Source organism: Phyllopteryx taeniolatus, chromosome 6, assembly GCF_024500385.1.
Source record: "Phyllopteryx taeniolatus isolate TA_2022b chromosome 6, UOR_Ptae_1.2, whole genome shotgun sequence".
Taxonomy (NCBI): domain Eukaryota; kingdom Metazoa; phylum Chordata; class Actinopteri; order Syngnathiformes; family Syngnathidae; genus Phyllopteryx; species Phyllopteryx taeniolatus.
This window is the reverse complement of record NC_084507.1, coordinates 32055936-32077588: the sequence shown is the minus strand read 5'-3', so window position 1 is coordinate 32077588 and position 21653 is coordinate 32055936. Positions and strand designations below refer to the sequence as shown.

The 21653-nt window shown below is 53.8% G+C and overlaps 2 protein-coding genes across 4 annotated transcripts; both read right to left on the bottom strand.

Annotated features, from left to right (window-relative positions):
• Positions 1-205: 205 nt before the first annotated feature.
• Positions 206-17160, bottom strand: tg (thyroglobulin). Its single transcript, XM_061777289.1, has 49 exons — positions 16789-17160; positions 16407-16506; positions 15931-16028; positions 15692-15847; positions 15364-15532; positions 15172-15278; positions 14941-15084; positions 14651-14836; positions 13851-14341; positions 12732-13116; positions 12475-12513; positions 12172-12402; positions 11707-11811; positions 11566-11643; positions 11355-11461; positions 11064-11175; positions 10539-10700; positions 10121-10315; positions 9915-10042; positions 9567-9717; positions 9334-9489; positions 8098-8241; positions 7851-8015; positions 7121-7225; positions 6933-7036; positions 6757-6862; positions 6512-6691; positions 5919-6089; positions 5679-5765; positions 5552-5608; positions 5326-5463; positions 5066-5242; positions 4831-4945; positions 4677-4753; positions 4467-4613; positions 4335-4400; positions 3801-3935; positions 3212-3388; positions 2871-3081; positions 2734-2812; positions 2500-2650; positions 2210-2403; positions 1963-2127; positions 1754-1897; positions 1480-1670; positions 1155-1253; positions 945-1085; positions 504-682; positions 206-430 (listed from the first exon to the last, which is right to left on the bottom strand). The coding sequence occupies exons 1-49, from the start codon at positions 16859-16861 to the stop codon at positions 339-341; spliced, it is 7170 nt and encodes a 2389-aa protein (XP_061633273.1). The 5' UTR covers positions 16862-17160; the 3' UTR covers positions 206-338.
• Positions 17161-17476: 316 nt separating this feature from the next.
• Positions 17477-21280, bottom strand: LOC133479850 (uncharacterized). Of its 3 annotated transcripts, XM_061777341.1 has the most exons (8): positions 20835-21279; positions 20046-20068; positions 19721-19970; positions 18801-19067; positions 18149-18236; positions 18011-18065; positions 17791-17921; positions 17477-17693 (listed from the first exon to the last, which is right to left on the bottom strand). In XM_061777341.1, the coding sequence occupies exons 1-8, from the start codon at positions 20977-20979 to the stop codon at positions 17633-17635; spliced, it is 1020 nt and encodes a 339-aa protein (XP_061633325.1). In that variant the 5' UTR covers positions 20980-21279; the 3' UTR covers positions 17477-17632. The 3 variants fall into 3 exon arrangements, with proteins under 3 accessions (XP_061633325.1, XP_061633324.1, XP_061633323.1); XM_061777340.1 differs by having other exon boundaries at positions 17791-17918; positions 19721-20068; positions 20835-21280; XM_061777339.1 differs by having other exon boundaries at positions 19721-20068; positions 20835-21277.
• Between the last annotated feature and the right edge of the window lie 373 nt (positions 21281-21653).

Here is a 21653-nt window from a genome sequence, read left to right as displayed (position 1 = left end):
CGCGGCGGACGGATGTGCACCTTCATGCGCATGCACACTTATAGACGCGTGCGTGTGTGCTGACACCACTCATTAGTGTGTGTGTGTGTGTGCTCAATAATGTGTGTTCACGCCACTTTTTTCACCGCTCTCGCGTGTGTGTGTTTGTGTGTTCACACCATTCATCCCCATGTGTTTGTGTGTGACAATGATGACAATCACCAGGTCGATATTTGTACTTTTTGTTTATTTGTGAATCGATTGAAGACAGAATTGATCATCAAAAATCATAACGTTGTTCTGACATGCGATTGGACGGAGAGCAATGACATCACACCGTGGCGACGGCGTCGTCATCCTCAGTTGTAGGCATCTTTGTCGCTCCGCGATTGGCTGTCGGGCGCGTCCACCGGAAGCTCGGGGTCGAACTTAGGCTCCGCCCCCGGCCGGCCTAGGAAACAGAAGGCGGTCGGGGTGAGAAGTCGTCTCCGCGCGACGGGTCGCCGCGGAGCGACGCGACCGACCGTGCGGCTCGAGCGCCTTTGCCAGATCGTCCCAGAAAGAGCAGCTGCGATCGCGCGGGCCTCGCTTCTGGACGAGGGCGGGGCTTAGCTCCAGGAAGGCGGGAGGGGCCAGAGAGGGCAGGACCGGTCGCCAGCGGGGAAGAGCGGTCGCCGGCCACGACGCTGACGGGTTTGGATCGCTGGCAGAAGAGAAAAACGCTCACATTGCAGACGGACGGGCCATTTCTTCGTGTTTGTCGGTTAGTCAGTGAAGTCGAGAGACAGACGGCGAAAGTTAGACAGTTAGCTAACCGACCCGTTTGTTCGTCAGTAAGTGAGAGAAGAAGAAAGGCAGGCACGCAAACTGACAGTCAGTCTTTCAGGCTATCACTTCGTCGGCCAGACAGACGGACAGACCGTGCGACAGTTAGCCGGTCGGCCTGTCTGTCTGTCTGTCCTCACCCGCTGGCGACAAAGTTGGCCACGTAGGTCATGGCCGCCAACGAGAGGCGGCGCTCGGCGGCGGTGAAACGGCGAGAGCCGATCGGCCGGTGAGGAGCCCCGAACACCAACTGCACGTCCAGCGGGACCGAAACGTCGGCCCTGCAAACAGGAAGTCGGCCTCGTCAGGACGGGAAGCGAGCCGGGCGCGGCGCGGGAAACGCTCTGCACCTGCTGCTGCCCGCCGGCAGGTGGTACATGAAGACGTTGGCGCCGCTCTTAGCGAAGTGGCGACCCATCCGCCGCGCGGGACACACGATGAACATGTCTCTGCAACACACGCAACACAACCCAACACACTAAGTTTCATTCAAGACTGCAAAACTCATTTGCTTGTAATGGGAAAAGCAATATGGAAGTAAGGCTGCGCGATATTGGACAAAAATGGCAAACGCGAAGACCTCTCTATGTTGTTCGGGCAGTTTACACTCGGAAATAAACGAAGTTCATCCGACCTCAGTGATACAACACACACGCGCACACGCACTGCTCTGACCTTGTGGCGTTGTCGAGTGCGCGGGAGAAAAGGTTGTATCCGGCGGGGGCGGAGCTATGGTCCAGCGAATAGAACCAGGCGGCCGCCTCCCTGAGCGGCGGACTCTCTGAGGCTCCGCCCAGCGAACGATTCAGCGCCTCGTAAAACGCCGCCTCGGCACCGCCGCCGCCGGGCAGCGTGGCCGCAAAGTCCTAAGAACACAACACGCACGCGTGTACTCGTGTGTCTGCGCTCACGTGTTGCTACGATGCGCCAACACGCCGCGACCTCTGACCTTGACACCGCGCGCTCGTCCAATGATTCCGTCCTGCTGCGACGTTCCGAGTAGAAGGTCGACTCTGCGCAGAGACGCCGGCGCTTTGGCGTCTTCGCGGCGCGTGGGCGACCAGGATCGGAACGGCCCGCTGGCGGCCAGCAGCTGAAAACGCAGGAAGTCACGTGACGAACGCCAACACGGACGCGGGCGGGGCTCGTGAGCCGTACCTTGGTCTGGGCGGCGTTGAGCGTGTGCACGGGCGCCGCCCTTAGGCACGCCGCCATCCGCCGGTCGTTATCCGCGGCGCAGTCGAGCTCGGCGGCCAACGCCAGCGTCTGACGTCTGGCGGCGGACGGCGTTTGGAACAAAGACGGCGAGAACAGAGAGCCGCCCTGCACGGGGCACACATGCAGGTACACACAAACACGTGTTAATAACACACAAAGAAATACACGCACGTCACATACAACTGACCATGAGCAGCATGCGTTGGAAAAGGGGCGTGTGATGCATGAGTCGCAAGCTGATGATGTCAGCGCCGCCACGCTCCGCCCCCACAGTCACTCTGCTCTTGTCTCCGCCCAGTGCTGAAATGTGGGCGTCGACCCAGACGAGCACCGCCTCCTGGTCCGACGCGCCCCAGTTGCCGCACGTGCCCGACGACGCGCCTGAACGCACGCAGAACAGATGCGGACACGCCATTCACGCGTGTGCGTGGGAACGCATGTTTGTGTACACGTGTGTGTCAGAGGGGGCGTGTCGACCTGCGCAGAGGAAGCCGAGCGCGGCCGTCCTGTATCCGGCCGTCACCACGACGATGCTCCCGACCGCCGCGAGGGTGGAGCCGTCCAGGATGGCTTGACTGTGATTGGTCGACGGGTTGACGAAAAAGACCAGCACCGGCACACGCCCCCTCTGACACGCACGCACACACGCACGGAAAGAAAGGTCAGCCGATGTCACGTGACCGCATTTGCATATCAGTTGCGAGGCTTCACCGTGGCGACGGGCTTGAAGACGTTGAGGTAGAGGCAGTCCTCGCTGGCGTCGGCTCGGCCCGGTTGGACGCAAGCGGACCTGAAGGACACGCGTGCGTCAGCCGTGTCGAGCGCGCATCGGGCACGCTCTCGCTTACCGCGCGTTGGTGGCGTCCCACGTCCCCGTCCAGTCCGCCGGCTGCGCGTCGCGAAAGCGGAGCGATCCGATTGGCGGGCGGGCGTACGGAACGCCGAGGAACTGAACCACCGACTTCCTGTCGGTGCCCAGCGCCGTTTCCGCGGCGACGCCCCGTAGGGTGCCGTGACCCGCGATGGTCACGTTCGTCACCGGGGGTGACGACGACAACGCTGACGACGAGATAACGGGGTGAACACACGTTACTAACACACACGTACGCTATACACGCACATATATGAATAACACGACACACAAACACCTGTGAAGTACACGCATGTACAAAGAAAGACACAAGCTCACCTCTCTTCAGGTACACCTGAGGGGCGGGCTCTCTGAGCACCAGCCGGCAAGAGGTGGCGGGGCTTGGCGAGGCGGAGCTTAGGCCGCACACGGTGGTGTCCGGGTAAAGGACGCAGCGGGTGGCCGACGCCAACTCGGCCAATGACACGGCAGCGCAAGACTCCGCCTCCTGGCAGACTGAAATGGGAAGTCGCGTGACCTCATTCAACATGGACGCTTTGGTACTACTGTCATGTGACACATGACTTGGACTGGCTTCCAAATCACTCCCTCGCCACTACATCGTCCACTTGGGAGTATTCATTATTAGTACCGATTCATCGTTTCACCCCTGAAGTCAACGATGTAGTCCACGATATAAAAATCCCGTTGTCGGGATTCAGGAGTATTCGATTAAATTGAGTGTCGTGATTGTGGAGTCAGGAATGACGAATGATTGGGAACGCTCGTTTTCCTCGTCACTACAAAGAGATTTTTACGTCGTCGATTCTACCAAATCGAAATTGTCAGCGGACACTTTTGTGAACTATCTAGGTCCACTATAGTCCGGTACATAAAAATCCCTTCATAATGATTAGGCCTGGGTTACCGTGGAGACACCAGTCTCTGGTCCGGACCGGGTCGGTGGCGATGTCGCGGCTGATGTGGATGACATCATAAGAAGGAGACGACGCGTCCAGCAGAACCGACGACTCGGGCAGCACGCTCCACTCGTCCATGGACACTGATGCGCAACAACACAACTTACACAACAACACACGTGTACTGCAAAAATAGAGCGAAAGTCAAACTTCTAATGGAAGCTAACCTTATTTCTCTTCCCGCCTCAGAAAAGTGGCTGGACAGATTGAGTGTACTGATACTGACTAGTAAGGACTTGTTAGGATAGTAACTAGTACTGACTCCTGGGATGACTGGCAGCGAGTGCACTTGACTCAGTTTGTCATTAACTGGCGGCAACTGACGCTGACTTGGCAGCGTCCGGTAGTGACTTGGATCCGACTTGGGCAGAGAACGGCGGTGACTTGCTGTACACTGGTATTAACTTGCCACGTACTGCGAGTGACGTGGCAGCGACCGGCCGTGAGTGGATGCCAACCTGTGTGCCACCGGTCCATCTTACCGTTATTTTGCAAAGTCGGCAGACTGAAGGCAGGACACAAGGCTGGAGATGAAGTCCACCGATTCACTGAAAACACACACACGGAACTCAGTGTGTGTGTGTGTGTGTGTGTGTGTGTCCTGTGTGTCTTACCAGGTTTTTGGTACCACCCAAAGGGTTGTGGCGCGGTGTGGACGTCATTTGGTGCACAATCTCCAACGGTCCAAGAGCTCTGCGGATCTTCAGCGCACGTTTGAATCCCGAGACTGATCAGAATCACACACGCGACCCCCGTGCCACCTGCACACGCACACACAGTTACGCGTGTGTTACAGATGTGTTACGACACACGTCGCGTGCTACCATTTTTGGAGTCCGCGATGAAGCCGAAACCACGGCAACAAGCATCCTCATCGCAACGACGCTCGCAATCCATGAACCTGCAAATACACACGTGAAACATGTGTTTGTGCACGTGTGTGTGCATAAAAAATGCGTGTGTTTGTGTGTGTGTTACCCGTCAGGCAGCGGTGTGTTTGCCTTCACGTTAACTCGATTGCGCACCGAATAAGAGACCATCTTTTTGAAGGAAACTCGCTCATAGAAGTTCTTCACCGGACCCCCGAGGTCCACTACATTTAGGACCAGGTACACACGCACACACACACACAGACACACACACACACACACACACACACACACAGAGAGCTGGTGTGTGAAGACATCACGCATGACATGTGACATGAGCGTACCATTCTTGCTGAAGGCATTGTTGGGCTTCCTGTCCAGCAGGGGGCGACAGGGGCGCCTGAGCGGCGCGTCGTAGGCGCCGCACACGCGACTGTCGGGAAACAGGAAGCACTTGAAGAAATCGGACGAGTTGGCGTCGGTCAGCTGTGCCACCGAGCAGCCGGGCTCGCCCTCGCAGCCTAACGCAAAAACACAAGGTTTGTGTTTGCGGGCTGTGTGTGTGTGTGTGTGTGCGTGCGTGCAGGTGTGCGTGGGCACACACGTGTGAGGCACCACAGCAAAGCATTCTGGGATGTGAAGATCTTCTTGTTGAGCAAGAAGGACAGCGCAGGAAGTGACCTCTCGCTGTCCACCGACACGTCGTCTTCGGACAGCGACGCGAACTTCGTCAGCACCGAACCTGGACACGCGCACTCACGTTATGCACAAACATGTACACGCGTACACACTAATACACACACACACTCTAAATACTTGAAGTTACCGACCATCAAGCGGCGGAGTCGAGTCAGCAGCAACTGCGCAGGAAGCAGCGTCTGATTGGTCTGCAGAAAGAGGAGAAAGGTCACACGACATCACGTCGTCGCGCGGTGTGAGGACAACGTGGCACTCTACCCGTCTTCAGGTAGACAGCTTGGAAGTCAACGATGGATGCCTGGTAGTCCTTCTTGTCCCCACTGGAGGCAGGAAGCGCCGACTCGGCTGTTGGCAACATGTCACACTTTTGTGTGCCTGTGTGTATATTTATTTATATGTATATGTACAGCTATAGATGTATAGACTCAACTCTTTGAAAATATTATTTTTGCTATACAGAATGTAGATTACGTGTCGTTGTTTGTGAATATTTCTCACTGATGGTGAATTGTTGTCCTCCAAAGTCAAACAGGAAGTGACGCCGGTGCTTGTTGTAAGCGAGCCCCGCCCCACAAATGCGATTGGCGGCGCTCCGTCCGATCACGTCCCAGTCGCGCTGGCCGCACGTCAGGACGGGTGGCGCTCTCAGCCAACCGCAGAGCAGAGAACCTGAGGGGGCGGGGCAAAGAGGCTCAGATGGACGACTCCGCCCACAAGTCGCGTCTCCGTGGAAACACACAGCGCAAGACAACGCCACCGGACTGCAACACAAGCGCACAAAAACAACAACAACAACAACACAGCCACACAACAACTACAGCTCATGACAACACAAACAGACCACAGGGACACAAGCAGCGAACAAAACATACACACAACTACAACACGAATACACAACCACTCAAAAGCACAACCGCATAACACAACAAGTACACCGTAACATAAGTACAAGCACAAAAGAACTAAACAACTCAAGTACACAAGCACACAACACATTGAACAACAACACAAATATATAGCCGGTCAAAAACACAACAACACAAGCACGCAACACAAAACAAGACGCACATCACACACACTTGATGTCGTACCGCCGTTCAGGCTGTTGCGGTTGAGTATGAAGCCGTGGCAACAGTCGTCACGACGACAGCCCAGCTCACAGAAGCGACGGGCGTCGGCCAGCGACGCGTCAGCGAATACCGACGTCCGAAACACGCCAGACTCCGCCTTCGACATCGATGACCTCATGAAGTCAGCAGTAGACTCCGCCCCTAAAACACACCTGACTGTGTAAAAACACGCACATGCATGCTGCCTGGTTGCCATGGTTACTCACCAATCTTCCTGATGACCAGCATATCGGAGGCCCCGCCCCTCACCTTCACAAAGCACCTCAACCAATCAAAGAGCTCGGCCTGACTGTTACCCAGAAACCCTTTCACCTACACACACGCACACACGCTCAGTGTTTGGTGTGTGTGAGTGTGTGCGTTCGTGCATGTGTGTGCGTACCTGCTCCGAAGTGTTGCAGCGTGTGTTCAAAGTGTGTGTGCTGTACACTTCACACTGGCTGCTGGACAGCGCCACATGGTGGCAGGATGCGTCCATTGCACATGCTGCAGAACAAACACAACGCGTGATTACACGACTGTACAACAATGCAACAACTGCTATTTGTACAAACAGTGTGTGTGTGTTACCTTCAGCACATGTTCTGAGGTCAGAGGTCATGCTCTGCAGGACTTGTGTGTCTTCAGCTCCGAAGGTGACCTCCGACTCGGGGACAGCCTGAAACCTGCTGAGAACTACACGAACAAAGAGACGCACGATACGCAGATGAGCTGGGCCCACTCGTTCCGAAACCGGATTGTATTTCTTTGAAGAATCAGAAAGAACAGAAAAGATCAATATTGTACCTAATTTTAAATATCTTTTACCAGCCTAAGTGCTCGAAATTCAACCCTGAACCCTTAATGGAGCTTTTGAGCATTGAAGTGGAGTTGCGAAGAGGCGCTTTGCGTTGGTCGAGTGCTGGCGAGTGGAACGCGTCTCGTCTCCATCTTTCATCTATAATATCGTCTTATAATTTCAACTGTCTCGTTTAGAAATCATCCGGAAAAACATCAATAACTAAATGGATATCGACTCCATGATGAACGTTGTTCTGTATTTAACTTAAATCCCAATTTGTTCCTGAAATCCGCTCTGAATCCACCTCACTGCTGGGATCAGAAGAATCCTGAACAACACAAATTGAGGGCTCGATCCAAAAAATTGCATTCTGTGATCTAATCCCATTTCGGAATACGATTTGGATTTGAAACAAGCAATTGGGAATTGATCCAATCCATCGGCCAAAATCCAATCAGATTACTTTTGAACAACGGGGACAAAGTAAATCCTCCCTCTGATTGGTTGTTTGTTTATTACCTGAGCACTCGTCATCAGTGAGGGCCGTGTCACTTGTGGTCCAGTTAAGCTCCGCCCCCTCGCCGGTAAAGCAGCTCCACTTGCCAGACAGGAAGTCAACCTGAGCCGGCAGGAAGTCGCCGCCGTCAGAGCACCGGAGGCCACGCCTCTGACAGTCTGTCTCACCTACACACACACACACACACAATCACTCACAGAATGAGTTCGTGCATGATGGTGTCAGTCCTGCAGATGATTGACAGCTCACATTGATGGACGGCGAAGGCTCCGGGAGAGGAGGAGCCTCTGGGACACTGGTTGCATAAGTCCCGCCCTTCTGTGTCCTGATAGGTTCCCTCGGGACACAGAAGACACGCCCCCTCGGCGGAGTAGCTGCCAGCCGGGCAAACAACTGCGCACAAAGATGATGTCATCAGATATTGTCGTGATTCCTGATGAGTCGGGAACGAGTTTGCCATTCCGAGCCAAACCGTTATTTAGTGGGACTCTGTTGGCTATTACGAAGATGTAATTCGATGAATCGTTTCAGGCCAAGTGCAGTCAACTATGTAGTCTACTCACTATCTCGTGATTCCAGAGTAAGGAATGAGTCCGAGCTTCCCCGACGCAGCGACTTAATGAGACGTTGTTGCCTATTTCAGCTGTTATTCGATTATTCGTTCCAGCCCTAACGTCAACTGGATATAGTCCATATATATACAGGAAGTCCTCCATTTACGAACGAGTTCCGCTCCGACGCTGGCGACGTAACACGAAGTCGGATTTCACCGTTAAAGTCGAAATTGAGACGGGACTGCGAAGGAGGAAGGAGTGCGCGCCGGTGCGAGTGTGGACAGTGGCGAGCGGAGTGACGCCGACCGGGGAAGGGTAGCGATTAGCGGAGGACCCGTTGACGTCCAATGTGCAGAGGCGCTCATGAAGCCGTACGAGCAGCAAATCGGCGCTTCGTGCCTTCGTTGTTGCCGCCGCCCGGCTCGGCTGTGCGACGAGAGAAGGGAGTTAACCCCTGCGTCTCCCGATCGCGGTCAGGTGACCGTAGTAGGAAAGGTTAACGCTTCGTATAAAGAAACTCAATTACATTCAAATAAAAAAATAAGATGCTGTACTTCCCGTTACTGCTGAGAGTGTGAAAAAAAGGCACACACAAACACAGACGAGCGCTATGCGCTAGCTAAGCGGAAACATTACGGTGCTGGGACAAAATGGCGGACGAGGCGTCGAAAGGTCGTAGGTCGAGTGCGTCGGAACACGAGGACTTCCTGTAGTCGGAATCATTCACTGAATAGGCATCAAAAAGTGAAATACAACTGAATAAACTGTGAAAATTTCTTTGTTTTTGGTGGATTTTTTGAGCGCTAAATATAAACAAAATATTAAATAAATATAAACAAAAATATTTTTTTAAATCTCTGCTGTGGTCATGGAGTAGAGAATGAGCGACCGATTCTGAACACATCCGTGATGTCGTCACCATCGAACTCACCGCAGCCTTCGCCGTCGTCGCTCAGGCGGTAACCACGGGAACAGCCCACCTGGGGCGCCGTCATGGAGACCAGCTGAGGTCGTGAGGCGACGTCGATGCGCTGAGTCAGCAGACGCTCGAAACGCTCCAAAAGACGCGAGACGTTCAGGAAGGCCGCTAGCGCAACGGAAATCATGGCGTGACGTCACAGGAAATGACATCACGCCACACGCGCCTCGCAGACGTCGACTCACCGATGTCGTGGAGGTCAGGCAGTTCAGAGGTCGGGAGGTCAGACATCAAGGCGGTCCAGCTGACGGTCACGCTCAACGACGTGTCGCCATGACAACGCACTCCCAATGAGGAGTCATCGCATAGAGACACACTGCGCCCCGACGCGGGGAGCTATACACGCACACGCATACAGACATGCACGCACACACAAACACTGTGTTATTCACTGTGTGGTTGTCGCGTTTGTGTGCATGTGATGTCACCTGACCTGTGTCACATGGCCAATAGGAAGCACTTTTCATTCATTCCTTTCGTGATGTTAGCGTGTCTACATGTTTGTGTTCGTGTGTGTGTGTGCGAGATGAGACCTGAGCTGAGCAGAGCCCCCTGCTGGTCATGTCGTGCAACAGCTGGGAACGTATCGCTTGAGGGTTCAAACATGGCGCCGCCAACGACCAATTTTGAGACGCCCACAGACGCTGAGGAGGCGTAATCACTACACGCACACACAATGAGTACGACACACACGTGAGGACTGTTCTGGAAAACACTCGGTCAAGTTCAAAGGTCGTACTCTGGCAGGCTCCAGGCAAAGGTCGGAGGTCGCCTTCCCACCGGCGAGCGGTCGTGTCGCACGTGAAGCTGCGGACAGCAAGCGAGTTGCGGTAACCGCGGTGACACACGAGATCACAGGTCTGGCGGCCGTTTTGCGTGGGGCGGCAGACGAGGGCGCCGCGGGCGACGGCGGTGGCGGGACAAACGTCGGGACCTGGAGATGCAAGATGCACTTCCTATCAGGTCCACCAGGTGGTGCTGGCCTCAATGTACACTTGGATTCATTTAGCACAATGCTAATTAGACGCTAGCACATTTGCTAATCACGTCTTCACATGTCCACTAGAGGGTGCTACAATGTGACTCAGCACAATGCTAATTAGGTGAACAACACTGCCGATGTCATCCAATCAGCTGACAGTTCGGGGAGCACTCACGGTCACAAGACGGCGGGCGTCCCGTCACTCCGAGTTGCCGGGTCGCCTCCACTTCCTGTCCATCCTCAGACACACACCAACAGGAAGTGACATCACACTGAAGAGGGACGAAGGAGCCGTCGGGACGGCACTGGCGACCCTGAAGCTCACACCGGCTGGGACCTGAACGCGACACACAAAAACAGTTGATTTCTTTACATTGAACTCACTCGTTAGAAAAAAATTTTGCTTTTTTTTTATGGGGGGGGGGGGCTGGAATGGATTCATGAGCTTTCACCTGTCTAGCGCTTTTCTACCTTCAAGATCCACAAAGCGCTTTTTGTGCCGTCTCCTGATGACGCAGCATCAGGAGCGACCGGAGGTTCAGTATCTCGCTCAAGGACACTTGGGCCGAAGGTCGAACCCGCAACCCTGGGGTTGGGAGGCGACCACTCTACCGCCTGAGCCGTGCTGCCCCACACCTGCTATAATGCCACACCTGTCTGTTGCGTGCGTGTGCGGGTGTGCGTGCGCGTGTACGCGTACACGTGAGCCGTCCATCCGCGCCCGCGACGGCGTTCCGCAGTCTCTCTCCGCTCACAGGGTGGACGCACCAGCCCGTGGCGCCCGCTGTCTGCAGCACGGAGAAGCCACCATCCTGACACACAAACACACGAACACTTCCTGTCACATGGTTCAGCTCTAGCCAATAGGCAGCCATCTTTCATTCTGTCCTTTCTGTTGAGGCTCTCCTTTGTCATTACCCACAATGCAACTCCAAAGAACACTTTGGACAAGTGCTTGTGTGTGTGTGTGTTTGTGTATGTGCACGCTAACCTTGTCACACTGCGGGCGGTACCCGGAGGGAGTGGCTGTGCTGTCAGAGGCTTTCATCCAACCAGAGAGCAGCGAGTGACTCTGAGCTCTCTCACAGCGTGTGAGACCTGCACCACAAACACACACACATTTTTATACCGTTGTGTCTGTGTGTGTGTGCGTGTGTGTGCGCGCGCGCATGCACACCTGTGTGTATTGTACGTGCGCTTACATTTGTGCAGAGGTCGTGAACGGCTGCTGAGAGATTCAGGAACATACTCGCCATCTTCATCAACACACCAACACTGACCTGAACACACACCCAAATACGTGAATGTGTGTGTGTGTGCGTGCGTGTGTGCGCGCGTGTCACCTGTGCTGCGGTAACACTGCGTGGGCCGCCATTCCCCGTTGTTGTCACACTGCGGACTGAACGGCCGATAAGAGAGACGTCCTTCAGGCTGCAACGTCCGCACGGCTGAAAAGCAGCCAGGAGAGATGTTCTTGAGAGCACCGAATGAAATCGCCCTCGAGTCCGTCACCTTGATTGGATTTCATTTTAGTCTATGTCTTAAAGCGCAACTTAAATCAACAGTACAATCAAAAATGTTGTATTCCTAAAAAGCATATTTAATATCATTGGAAGCCTCTGTACAATTTCAAACGTTAACAGTGGGGAAAAAAACTGCACTTACATAATGATTGCATTCAAAAATAAGGTACCCAAAAGTAGAAAATGTTTTGAAATCCGACACAGATCCCGCTGTGGAACGGTCAACTTGAACTCGATTTGAAGAAGACGCGATCAGCGTGTCACGCGTAGGAGGGCGGGACTCACTGGAGTAGGCGGCCAATCGCAGCGCAGCTTTGGAGCGGCTCAGGAGCCAATCGGAGAGGCGCGAGGCCTCCTCCGATATGGCCGCTCGCAGCTCCTCCGGGGTCAGACGCAGACCCTCGGCCAATAGGAAAGCGTATCCGGCGGGGAGGTGGGAGCAGTTGGAGAGCGCCACGATGTTGCTCACTTCCTGTCTGAAGGCCGTCACTTCCTGAAACGCCCGCGAGCACTCACCTGCGTGTGAGCAGGACAGGAAGTCAAGAATACTTTCAAAGTAATACAATCGTCAACGCTTCGGTTTCTGACCTGAGGGGGAGCGAGGCTGCTGAGGGTTTACGCCTGGACCTGGAAGACGAGAGGAAGAGGGAGAAGAAAGAGGAGGAAGAGGCGGGGAGAAAAAGAGAAGAGAGGATGAAGAAGAGACAGAAAAGGAAGTGACAGGAGAAAGAAGAGGTGGGGGAGAAGAAGGAGGAGAAAGAATTGGTTGGAGGAAAGAAGAACAAGGAGGATGAGAAGGAAGAAGAGCAGAAAGAGTCGCTTGCTAAATGTGTCTCCTGACTCACAGGCAAGGGCGCCCCCTGGTGACGGGCTAGTGATCGGCGCCCCCTGTTGGTCAACACAGAAGCACGTCGAGTGTCCGCACTGCAGCGGGAGAAAGCGCCCGTCGTCGGCGCACGCCGGAACGTGGACCTCGGCCCCCGCCGCCATCTTGTCCTTCACGTCGAGGGCGGCCGCCCTCGCCCTCTCGCAGCGCGACGGACATCGGGGCCGGCCGCCGGCCGCCCGCGTGCCCGCCACCTCTCGGCCTCGCGGGGTCACGCACCAGCACTCGCCGCCCTGGCACTGAACCTCCCGGAAGGACCCGTCGGACATACAGCTGGGAACGAAGACGGACGTCGGGGCGTCTTCGCTGCCGGCGGCGCAGGAACGCAACACAGGCGTCAGCACCTGGAAGACGGCGCCGCCACGTTACGATGGAGGCGGATTTACTGAAGGTGATCACACGGATACCTCGCCACATTAGCATTATTATTGGTTTTAACCACAACATTTCATTAACTACACAACTCCACCTTTCATGTTGTCATTGCCGATAGACTCACCCATAAGGTTTCTATACTACAGGCACACCACAAGGATGCGTCCTCAGTCCCAAGCCTCTACAACCACAAAGCTAACTGTGTCTAAGAATGGTTTCGCATTAGCATTAACATTAGCATGATTATTTACCATCTAGCAGTAACTTTAGCACGATTACAGTTTTTTAGCATTGACCTTTACCTTTGGCATTAGCATTGGTATTAGCATTACCATGAACATTTTACGTTTAGAATTTTATATTTAACATTAATTTTAGAATTAGCATGATCATTTAGCATCTAACATCAACAGTAACGTTAGCATTTAAAAAAATGCATTGGTGAGCATTTCATTAGCATTTTGCATTCAACATTGAACAGTAATATTAAACCTAGCATTATCATTGGTGTGATTATTTAGCACGTAACAGCAGTAGCTGTAGAATTAACAGTGGCAAAGGCGTTAGCATTTAGAATGAACATTTAGCATTGAAAATGTTTCATGTAACATGACCAGTATTAGCATTACAATTAGCATCAGCGCTAGCTTTCCACATTCAATCAAGTTGTGCGTGTTTTGTCGTATTTGTAATTCGCGCGCACCTGCCGCAAGGAGGCAGACCCCGAGCTGCCCGTCAGGGCGAGTCGGAGGCCGGCCAGGAAGTCCTGGTCCTCCAGGGCACGGCTGACGGCGAGGACCAGCTTCTGATGCCGGCGGGGGCGGGCGGCGGCATCCACGCGCACGACACCCCGCGTTCCCACCGCACCGCTGAGGTTGAAGCTGGCAGCGTTCTTCAGGAACTTTCCGCCAAAGAGAAATTCCTGCAGACGACGAGCGGACGGGCCGGCCAGAGCCTCCGAAGCCCCGCCCGCCGAGGGGAAGAGCCCGTGCAGGACGTCCGCCATGACGGACAGGAAGGACAGCGGGTCCGCCTCCGCGGGAAGGAGCGCCTCGATCGGTCGCAGGAGGGCTCGACAGGAAGCCGAGCGTCCCTCGGACGAGGTGGCGGGAAGACGAGCTTCGAGAGGACCCGAGAACAAGCGAGAGAGCGCCGCGCGACGAAGCGAGGCGCAGTCCTCGGACACGTCACCTCCTTCGCAGACAACAAGAAGAAGAAACATCACTTTCGTTGCTATTCACGACATTTCCATCCGCCCGTTCTTTTCCTATGGACTCTGTCCTGGTTAGAGTCACGGATGTCACGAGCTATCCCGGCAGCACACCCTGGACTGGTCGCCAGGCACATTAAAAATCCTTCGATGAAGCTAAAATGATGAGACGGCTTCGGCATGTGGGAGGAAAAACCCACTTAAGATGGAGGACAACCCAAACCCTGCCTCGGGTTGTCACGATGCGTTGAGCATTTTGACCCGGTTCCGAATCCACGTGGCCAGACACTCACCGCAAACCAGGAAGTCTCCGTGCTGCCGCGTCCCAGGAAGCTCCGCCCCCGTGGGGTCCACGCACCAACACTGGCCCCCCCGCTGGCACTGCACGGAGGAGAAGGCCCCGTCCTCCTCGCAGGACGGTACGAAAACGCCGGACGTGGCCGTCGCCGTCCTCCGCTCGTCCTCGCACGCCGACGGACCTGCCGGGATCGAAGCATTGCTCGGAAAGTCTGCCGCACTGTGAGCAACAGGACCTTCGGGATAATTAAAGCGGCGAGATGATATTCGTCTCTGCCTAACTTACATCGGAATCGTCCGCCGACGGCGAGGCGGAGGCCCAGCATCCTCCTGTGAAGAACTTTGAACACGGTCGACTCGGCGAAGGATCGAGCGACGCCGACGCCAGAGAAGGCAGAGTCGTACACGTCGGACAACAGGAGCTCCACACCTGCGGCGAAACGTCAACAAATCTCAATATCGTCGTCGTCGTCGGAGGAGGAGGAGGGGCGGGGCGAGGGGCGGGGGCGGGGGCTACCTGTGGCGGCCATCTCGCGCCCCCTGCTGTCAGAGCAGAAGCAGTAGGCGGAAACCAGCGGGAAGAACTTCCGAAAAGCTCGGAAGGTGGAAAAGGCCTCTGGGAAGCTGCAACAAATGAGGCGGACGAGTGCGATGAGCGTGTTTGGCGTTTACGTGAGCTGAGCAGCGTGCGCGTGGCCGTGCGCGTTACGTGTTGAAGGCGCGCAGCACGTCCAGCTCTCGCCCGTCCGTCACGTTGACGAGCCGACACTGAACGGGGAGGAAGTCGCCGTCTTCGGAACACTGCGGCAGCGAAGACCGAGACGACGAGACGGCCGCGTGAAGGAGACGACGAGCCAGCGCCGAGCAGCTGCCGGGACCTGCGGTGGGCGTCAGGTGTGCACGTGTGCGTTTCGGTTTAGGGATTTTCCAACACACACGGGGTAAGTGAACGCAGCACTGGGCCAATTAGTGGAGTGGAACGGAGCACACTGAACAAGTGTGTGTGTGTGTGTTCGCGTGTGTTCGCGTGCACGTACAGCTGTGCGCCTTCCCGGTCTGCCTGGTCCCGTACAGCTCCGTGCCGTCCTGGTCCACACACCAACACTGCCCCCTGCTGGAGTCGCACTGCACTGGCAGGAAGTGACCCGATGGCGAGCATCGCAGGGTCGACTGCAGGTGGCACGGCGACGCGCCTGTTGCCACGGTGACAGAGACACGTGCAACTTTCAGCCTTGGCCATCGGCTGGCGAGCAAGTCACGTGACCATCAGTCTTACACTGTGGAACGGATCCGTTGGTTCGAGTCCCAGCCACTTCCTGTCCTTCCGCGTCCACGCACCAACACCGCTGGCCCCGCCCACTGCACTGTACAGGTCTAAACGCACGCACACGCACGCACGCACGCACGCACGCACACTTTAAACATACATTTCATGACATTTATCCAGTGAACATATAGAAACATATAGAACGATCAATCAATAAGCACTACAGTTTTCGATTCATTTGAACATTGATTCAATTTCCACTATTCGATTGACTTGCGCCTCTACTATGATTACTGTACATATTCTAGTATTCATTTGTTGGGTGTGCGTTGAAGGGGCGTGGCCTAGCCGGCGACGTCAGGAGCCGAAGTCAATTAGTTGGCGCGTGAGCGTCTAGGCGTGAGTTGTGGCCCACAGCAGCCCCTGGCGAGTGTTGCCATTTTGCGTTGCGCGTCGGCGAGTGCGGCTCTCCCGCTGTCACATACCGAAAGCGTCCATCTTGTGCGCATTGCGGCCCGTGGTCCCGTCGCTCGGCTCCGCCCCTCAGCGCCTCGCACGCCGTCGCCGTCGAGTCCAGCTGATACTCTGAACAACAGCAACGATGAAAATGGCCGACCCGTTTGCACACAACTGACTCAAACTCTGTATTGGCGTAAAAGCATTGTCGTCCCCAAAATAAATACTCGAGTTAAGCACAGATGCGTGAAAAATGTACTTAACCCTTACACGCTACTCTTCACCTCCCACCGACCCGTGAGAATGCGCGAATGCCGTCGCTCACGTGACCTGCCAGATTCCCGCCACTTCCCGCCGGCGAATCTCAAATCCGTTTCACCCTGACCGACAACTCGTACTCGTGAGGCTCACCTGAAGGCCCGGCACCGAGTGTCGCCCAGCGGCACATGGCCAGCGCCAAGGCGACGCCCAGCGATCTCGCCATCCCGCTCGTCTCCGTGCCGACGGCGCCGCCGAGGGCCCCTTTTTAAGGTCTGACGAGCGCCGAGTCAGCGCGGTCCTCGTGCGTCCGTCCCAGCGGAACCGAGGGTCGGCCGACGGCGTGACGTCTCGCCATTGGTCCGGAGGGTCGAGGGCCGGCTCGGGATTGGATGAGAGCGTTTGAAGAGGAGGATGAAGAGTTCCGCAGGCGAGCACATGGAACCTGTTTGTTCAGGCCACTCGGGTCAAATTTGGTTTTTGGAGAACTGTGCACTTTCTGTATTTTGCTATTTTGACCTTTTCCATTTTGTGCCAGCGAACGCTCAAGACGGAAAACATTGGTACGCTGGCGCCCCGAGATACTGATACCGAATAACGAGAAGTGTGGCGAGAAGTCGGATTCCAGCGGCTGAGGCGTCCTGTCTCCGGTTCAAAGTTCACATCTCCCCTCTGATGGAAACTACGGGAAGGCGAGCTCGGCGGTTAGCTCGTTGGCAAACTTCCTGTTTGGATGAGGTTAAAAGGAAGCGAAGTGTTGACGAGCACTTGTCGTAACACGCGCCAAAGAGGAAGTCAGCGGGATGCAACAGGAAATGATGTCATGACAAACAGTCAACACTTGAATTATTCAACTTTATTGACACTCCAGTGTTGTTTGTTTTTTTTTTTTTGTTTGTTTTTTTTTTGCGACTTTCGCAAGTGCGGCATCGCGGTCGACGTGCACGTGACGTCACTTCCCGTTGTCGCGTGACGTCGCTTTGTGCCGGCCGAGCGCTCACACGGTCGAACGCGTGACGGACGAGTAGACCACGTCCTCCTCCTTCGCCGCCGCCGACCTCAAACAACAACAGCGACACTTCAATACCGACACAACAGGCGTGTGTGTTTGCCACTGAGTGTGTGTGTGTGTGTGTGTGTGTGTGTGTGCAATACCTGCTCACAGCCTTTGGTTTAAACTGAACGGCGGCGTAGCTAACTTCCTGTGCACTCTGACCCACTTCCTGTCCGTCGGGACCGCCTCGCTCGGGAGTCGGCGGTGTGTTATTGTACACGTGTTCACACTGCTACACACACACGCATTCCACGCACACGCACACACACTATGTGGGTGGACAGTTGTCCCAGGTGCATTATGGGATGTCAGCGACCTCACCTCGTGCTCGTTTTGTGCGCGTTTGACATCGTGACGCGACTCCGGCCGACGCCTCCTGGCGGAACAACAAACGCGTGCTAACTCCGCTCATGCTAACCGCTAGCACGGGGCTAGCTAATATCAGGCTAGCTGGCGCACCGTTTCACGATGAACAAGACGATCCCGACGACCAGGACCAGCGCCGCCGCGAGGCCGAGAATCACGGCGACCGTGGCGTCTTCGGACTCTGAAAGCAAATCGACATGTTGACGACTCGCCGGCCTTTTCGTGCGCGAAGGGGAGAGAAAAGCTTTTTAATTTGGGCGAAACACACGAACGGTGGCATTGAAAGCAAAATATATACAACAAGAGACAAATAGTCATGGAAGAAGGTAAAGAACAGAATCTAAAAGTCTTTTACACGTTAATGCATGGCGACGCAAGACAAAGGAAAATCGTTTATATATTAACATATTGCAACACAAGACAAAGATAATGAGATTCAAACCAACATTTTTGCCCATTTTTCTTTCTTTTGTAAAGTGAAATACTAAAGGACATCGTATTATCGTCAAATCTTCTGCCTGTAATTCATAAATTTATTGTAAGTGTTGAAGGACCCAAAAATGCATCGTATAGTTTTCAAATTAATTGGTTATTGGAATTTTATTGTGCCAAATCTCGGCCTCATGTTGGTCATGAGGAGCACATGAAATATTGCACAATGCTGTAGCGTTCCAGAAACATCTGGGGTCAGGGGTCAGACATCGAAGAAGAAGAAACAGCAGTGAAGGGCATCAGCGTAATTTACCAGAGCGCCGTTGTTCCACGTCGAGTCTGAAGGGCGGCGACATGGTGCGGGCGTCGACGGCGAGGACGCAAGTGTAGTTGGCTGAGGTGCCCGCCGCCAGGGGGCCCAGGCGCAGGGCGGGGCCCGACTCCGGGAGGGCGCGGCCGTCGCGATGCCAGCGGACCTGCAGACCGTGGAAGGAACACGTCGAGGCGCAGCTCAGCGTTACCGTGGCGCCATCCGACACCCGCCCGGGGGCGGAGCTCGACACCTTCATCCGCTCGCCGTCTGGAGGAGGACACTGTTACCGTGGCGACGACTTTCTTGGCCACGGCAAAGACCTTTGACATGTTTACACGGTTATTGAAAGTCACTTGAAAATACCGACTTTTGCTATCGGCCACTCCAACGTGGGCTTGTGTGTGTGTGTTGATGTCACATTGGTTTGTGTGTCTGTATGTGACGTTTTTGTGCGCGTGTGAGCGTTTAAATGTGTATGTGACGATTGTGTGTCTGCGCGCTGATGTGTAACAGCAAAGTTGCGCGGTTCTCGCTGCTTGGCAACATTTCACCCGGCTTCCAATAATCTCGGAGAACAATTCCAGTCAGATGGTGGTGTCCCCCAGGGCTCTGTCATGGGCACCTTTCTCTTTATCACCGACATATTTTTTTTTTTTTTTTTTACCAATTTCTCCATCAATTCAACTTATGCATGCCAGGGCATTACTGTACCTTAATTGCTCAATATTTTTTTCCTTCTCACACGGCTTTCGGCGTATCTGAAGCTTGGTGATTACTAAAAGTTTGGCTTTTAACACAGAGCAAAAATTGGAGCAAGTGTCAGCTCATACCTATAGAAACTTGTAAGTCGGGGCACTTGTAAGTCAAGGTACCTCTGTATGAAGTTTACGGTAATGACTCGAGTGACGTAAAGGTCATACCAATGACGGTGACCTGTACCCCCGTAGTGCCAGTGAAATGTCCGGCAGTGTTTTGCCCTTCCATCCGGAACCGGAACGTGGTGTTGTCAGCCTCCTGGACGTTGTGGATCTGCAGCGTGCAGTTTCCCTTCAAGTCTCCCAGGTAGAGGTAGCGGCAGTTGTTGCACCGCGGCGCGGCGCTGTCGTAGACGGACGGCGTGGTGCCTTGGCAGATGAGGTGATTGATGCACCAGACCGCCCGCACCACCGCCTGGGAAGGCGTGAAGGAGCACAAGAGCATCACGGTGGAGCCGCGCACCGCGCACGTCGCCGGCGTGTAACGCACCTTCTCCACCGCGCCCATTGAACCTGAAAAATAGCACTCTATAATATCGTACTTTATAAAACACACAGTAACGACATCGTTGACTAAAATGTCGAGCATTTGTCGTATATTTCGAGAGTACTGAAGTCAGACTTCCTTTGAGAGGGCCAAATGTTTGGACATCTGTATTCACGCCAATCATCTTTTCTTTGTAGTTCTGCCTCAAAGGACTTTACGAGGGTTTCCTTGTCCTCCCAGACCGTAGTAACGGCAAGTGTCTCGATCTAGTCTTCATTCAGTCCTGCCCAACGAAAGCCGAAGTTCTCCCGGGTGACCTCCGACTCGGGGAAAAAATAATCCACCTCCCATTCAACAGTTTCTGCTCAGTTCAATTGCCGTCGCGTCGCTCCTTCCGGTGCGTGAGCCTTGGCCACCAGGGGGCAGTATAAGACTGACGTCGTGGACACGGACGAGACGGTCACAAATCCTCAGTGAGTTGCAGTAAAACGTCTACATGTGTGTACATATACATAGAGGACTGAACATTTCTTATTTTGACTAAAGATTGTTTTTCCAAAGTGGAAACATTTACCTTTACACTCTCCGAAAACAAATATACATTTGTATTGTTTCTGTGAAAATGCATCAATGTTAATGCTGAGGAAAAGAAAAAAGGAAATACCAGAAGGGGCGAAAAGCTTTGTTTACGGTAACCTCATTGTCATTTGCTTTTTATTTCAGCAAAATCAGACCAAATGTGGAAGGGGGGGGGAAACAAAAAAAACCGATTAAAACCCAGAAATCACTCACCTGTCACAAGCAACAAGACCAACACGTTTGCCTGCGTCGGAAACATCGAGAAGTGAAGAGACGACAAGACGACAGGAGGAACTGACCGGAGAGAATGAAGAAGACCGAAGAGAAAAAGTTTGAAAAGTTCTTCCTCTTTTGTCATCTGGGTTAACCACACGGGAAGAGGGAAGCCAAAGGCGGCAGAAGGTCAAGCTGATGGCGACGGCGGGAACGCGGTGACGAATCTCATGTGGAAAGCAGCGAGTTCGCCATTAATATTGGTCATTTTCAAAGGCACACTCTTATTCATAAGAATGAGAATAATCGTGCTCACGTGATTAGCGGTGTGACGACGCGCCAGAGGGCGGGGCTTATGTCCTCTCGGTCCCAATGTTTGGAGGAGGATGTTGCGGCGAGGTCTCACTCTGCTGAACTTTCATTGCACCGCGGGGAACTCCAAAACAAACTGAAGATTTAAATGTTTGAAGAAATAATAAAGCATAGCGCTCCGTTATGGGCCTGAGGTTGCTCATTATACACAATAACATTTTCATGCTAGGTGCTGTTGTGTTTCTTGTAATTGTTGTCTTTTGTTGAATTACTTTTTCAAACTTGTATTTTTTTTGAAAACAATTGTCGACAACATTTAAAATTGCTGATAAAATGTCAAATAATGGTAATAATGGGACATAATGGGAGATAACAGGGGACATTAAGGGACACTGTGAGACGAAATAGGACACGACGAGTCACAATAGCTTACGTGCAAGGGCATTATGGGCCATAAAGTCACAGCTGCATTAATTAACACAATGGGACTCAATACAAACATTTTAA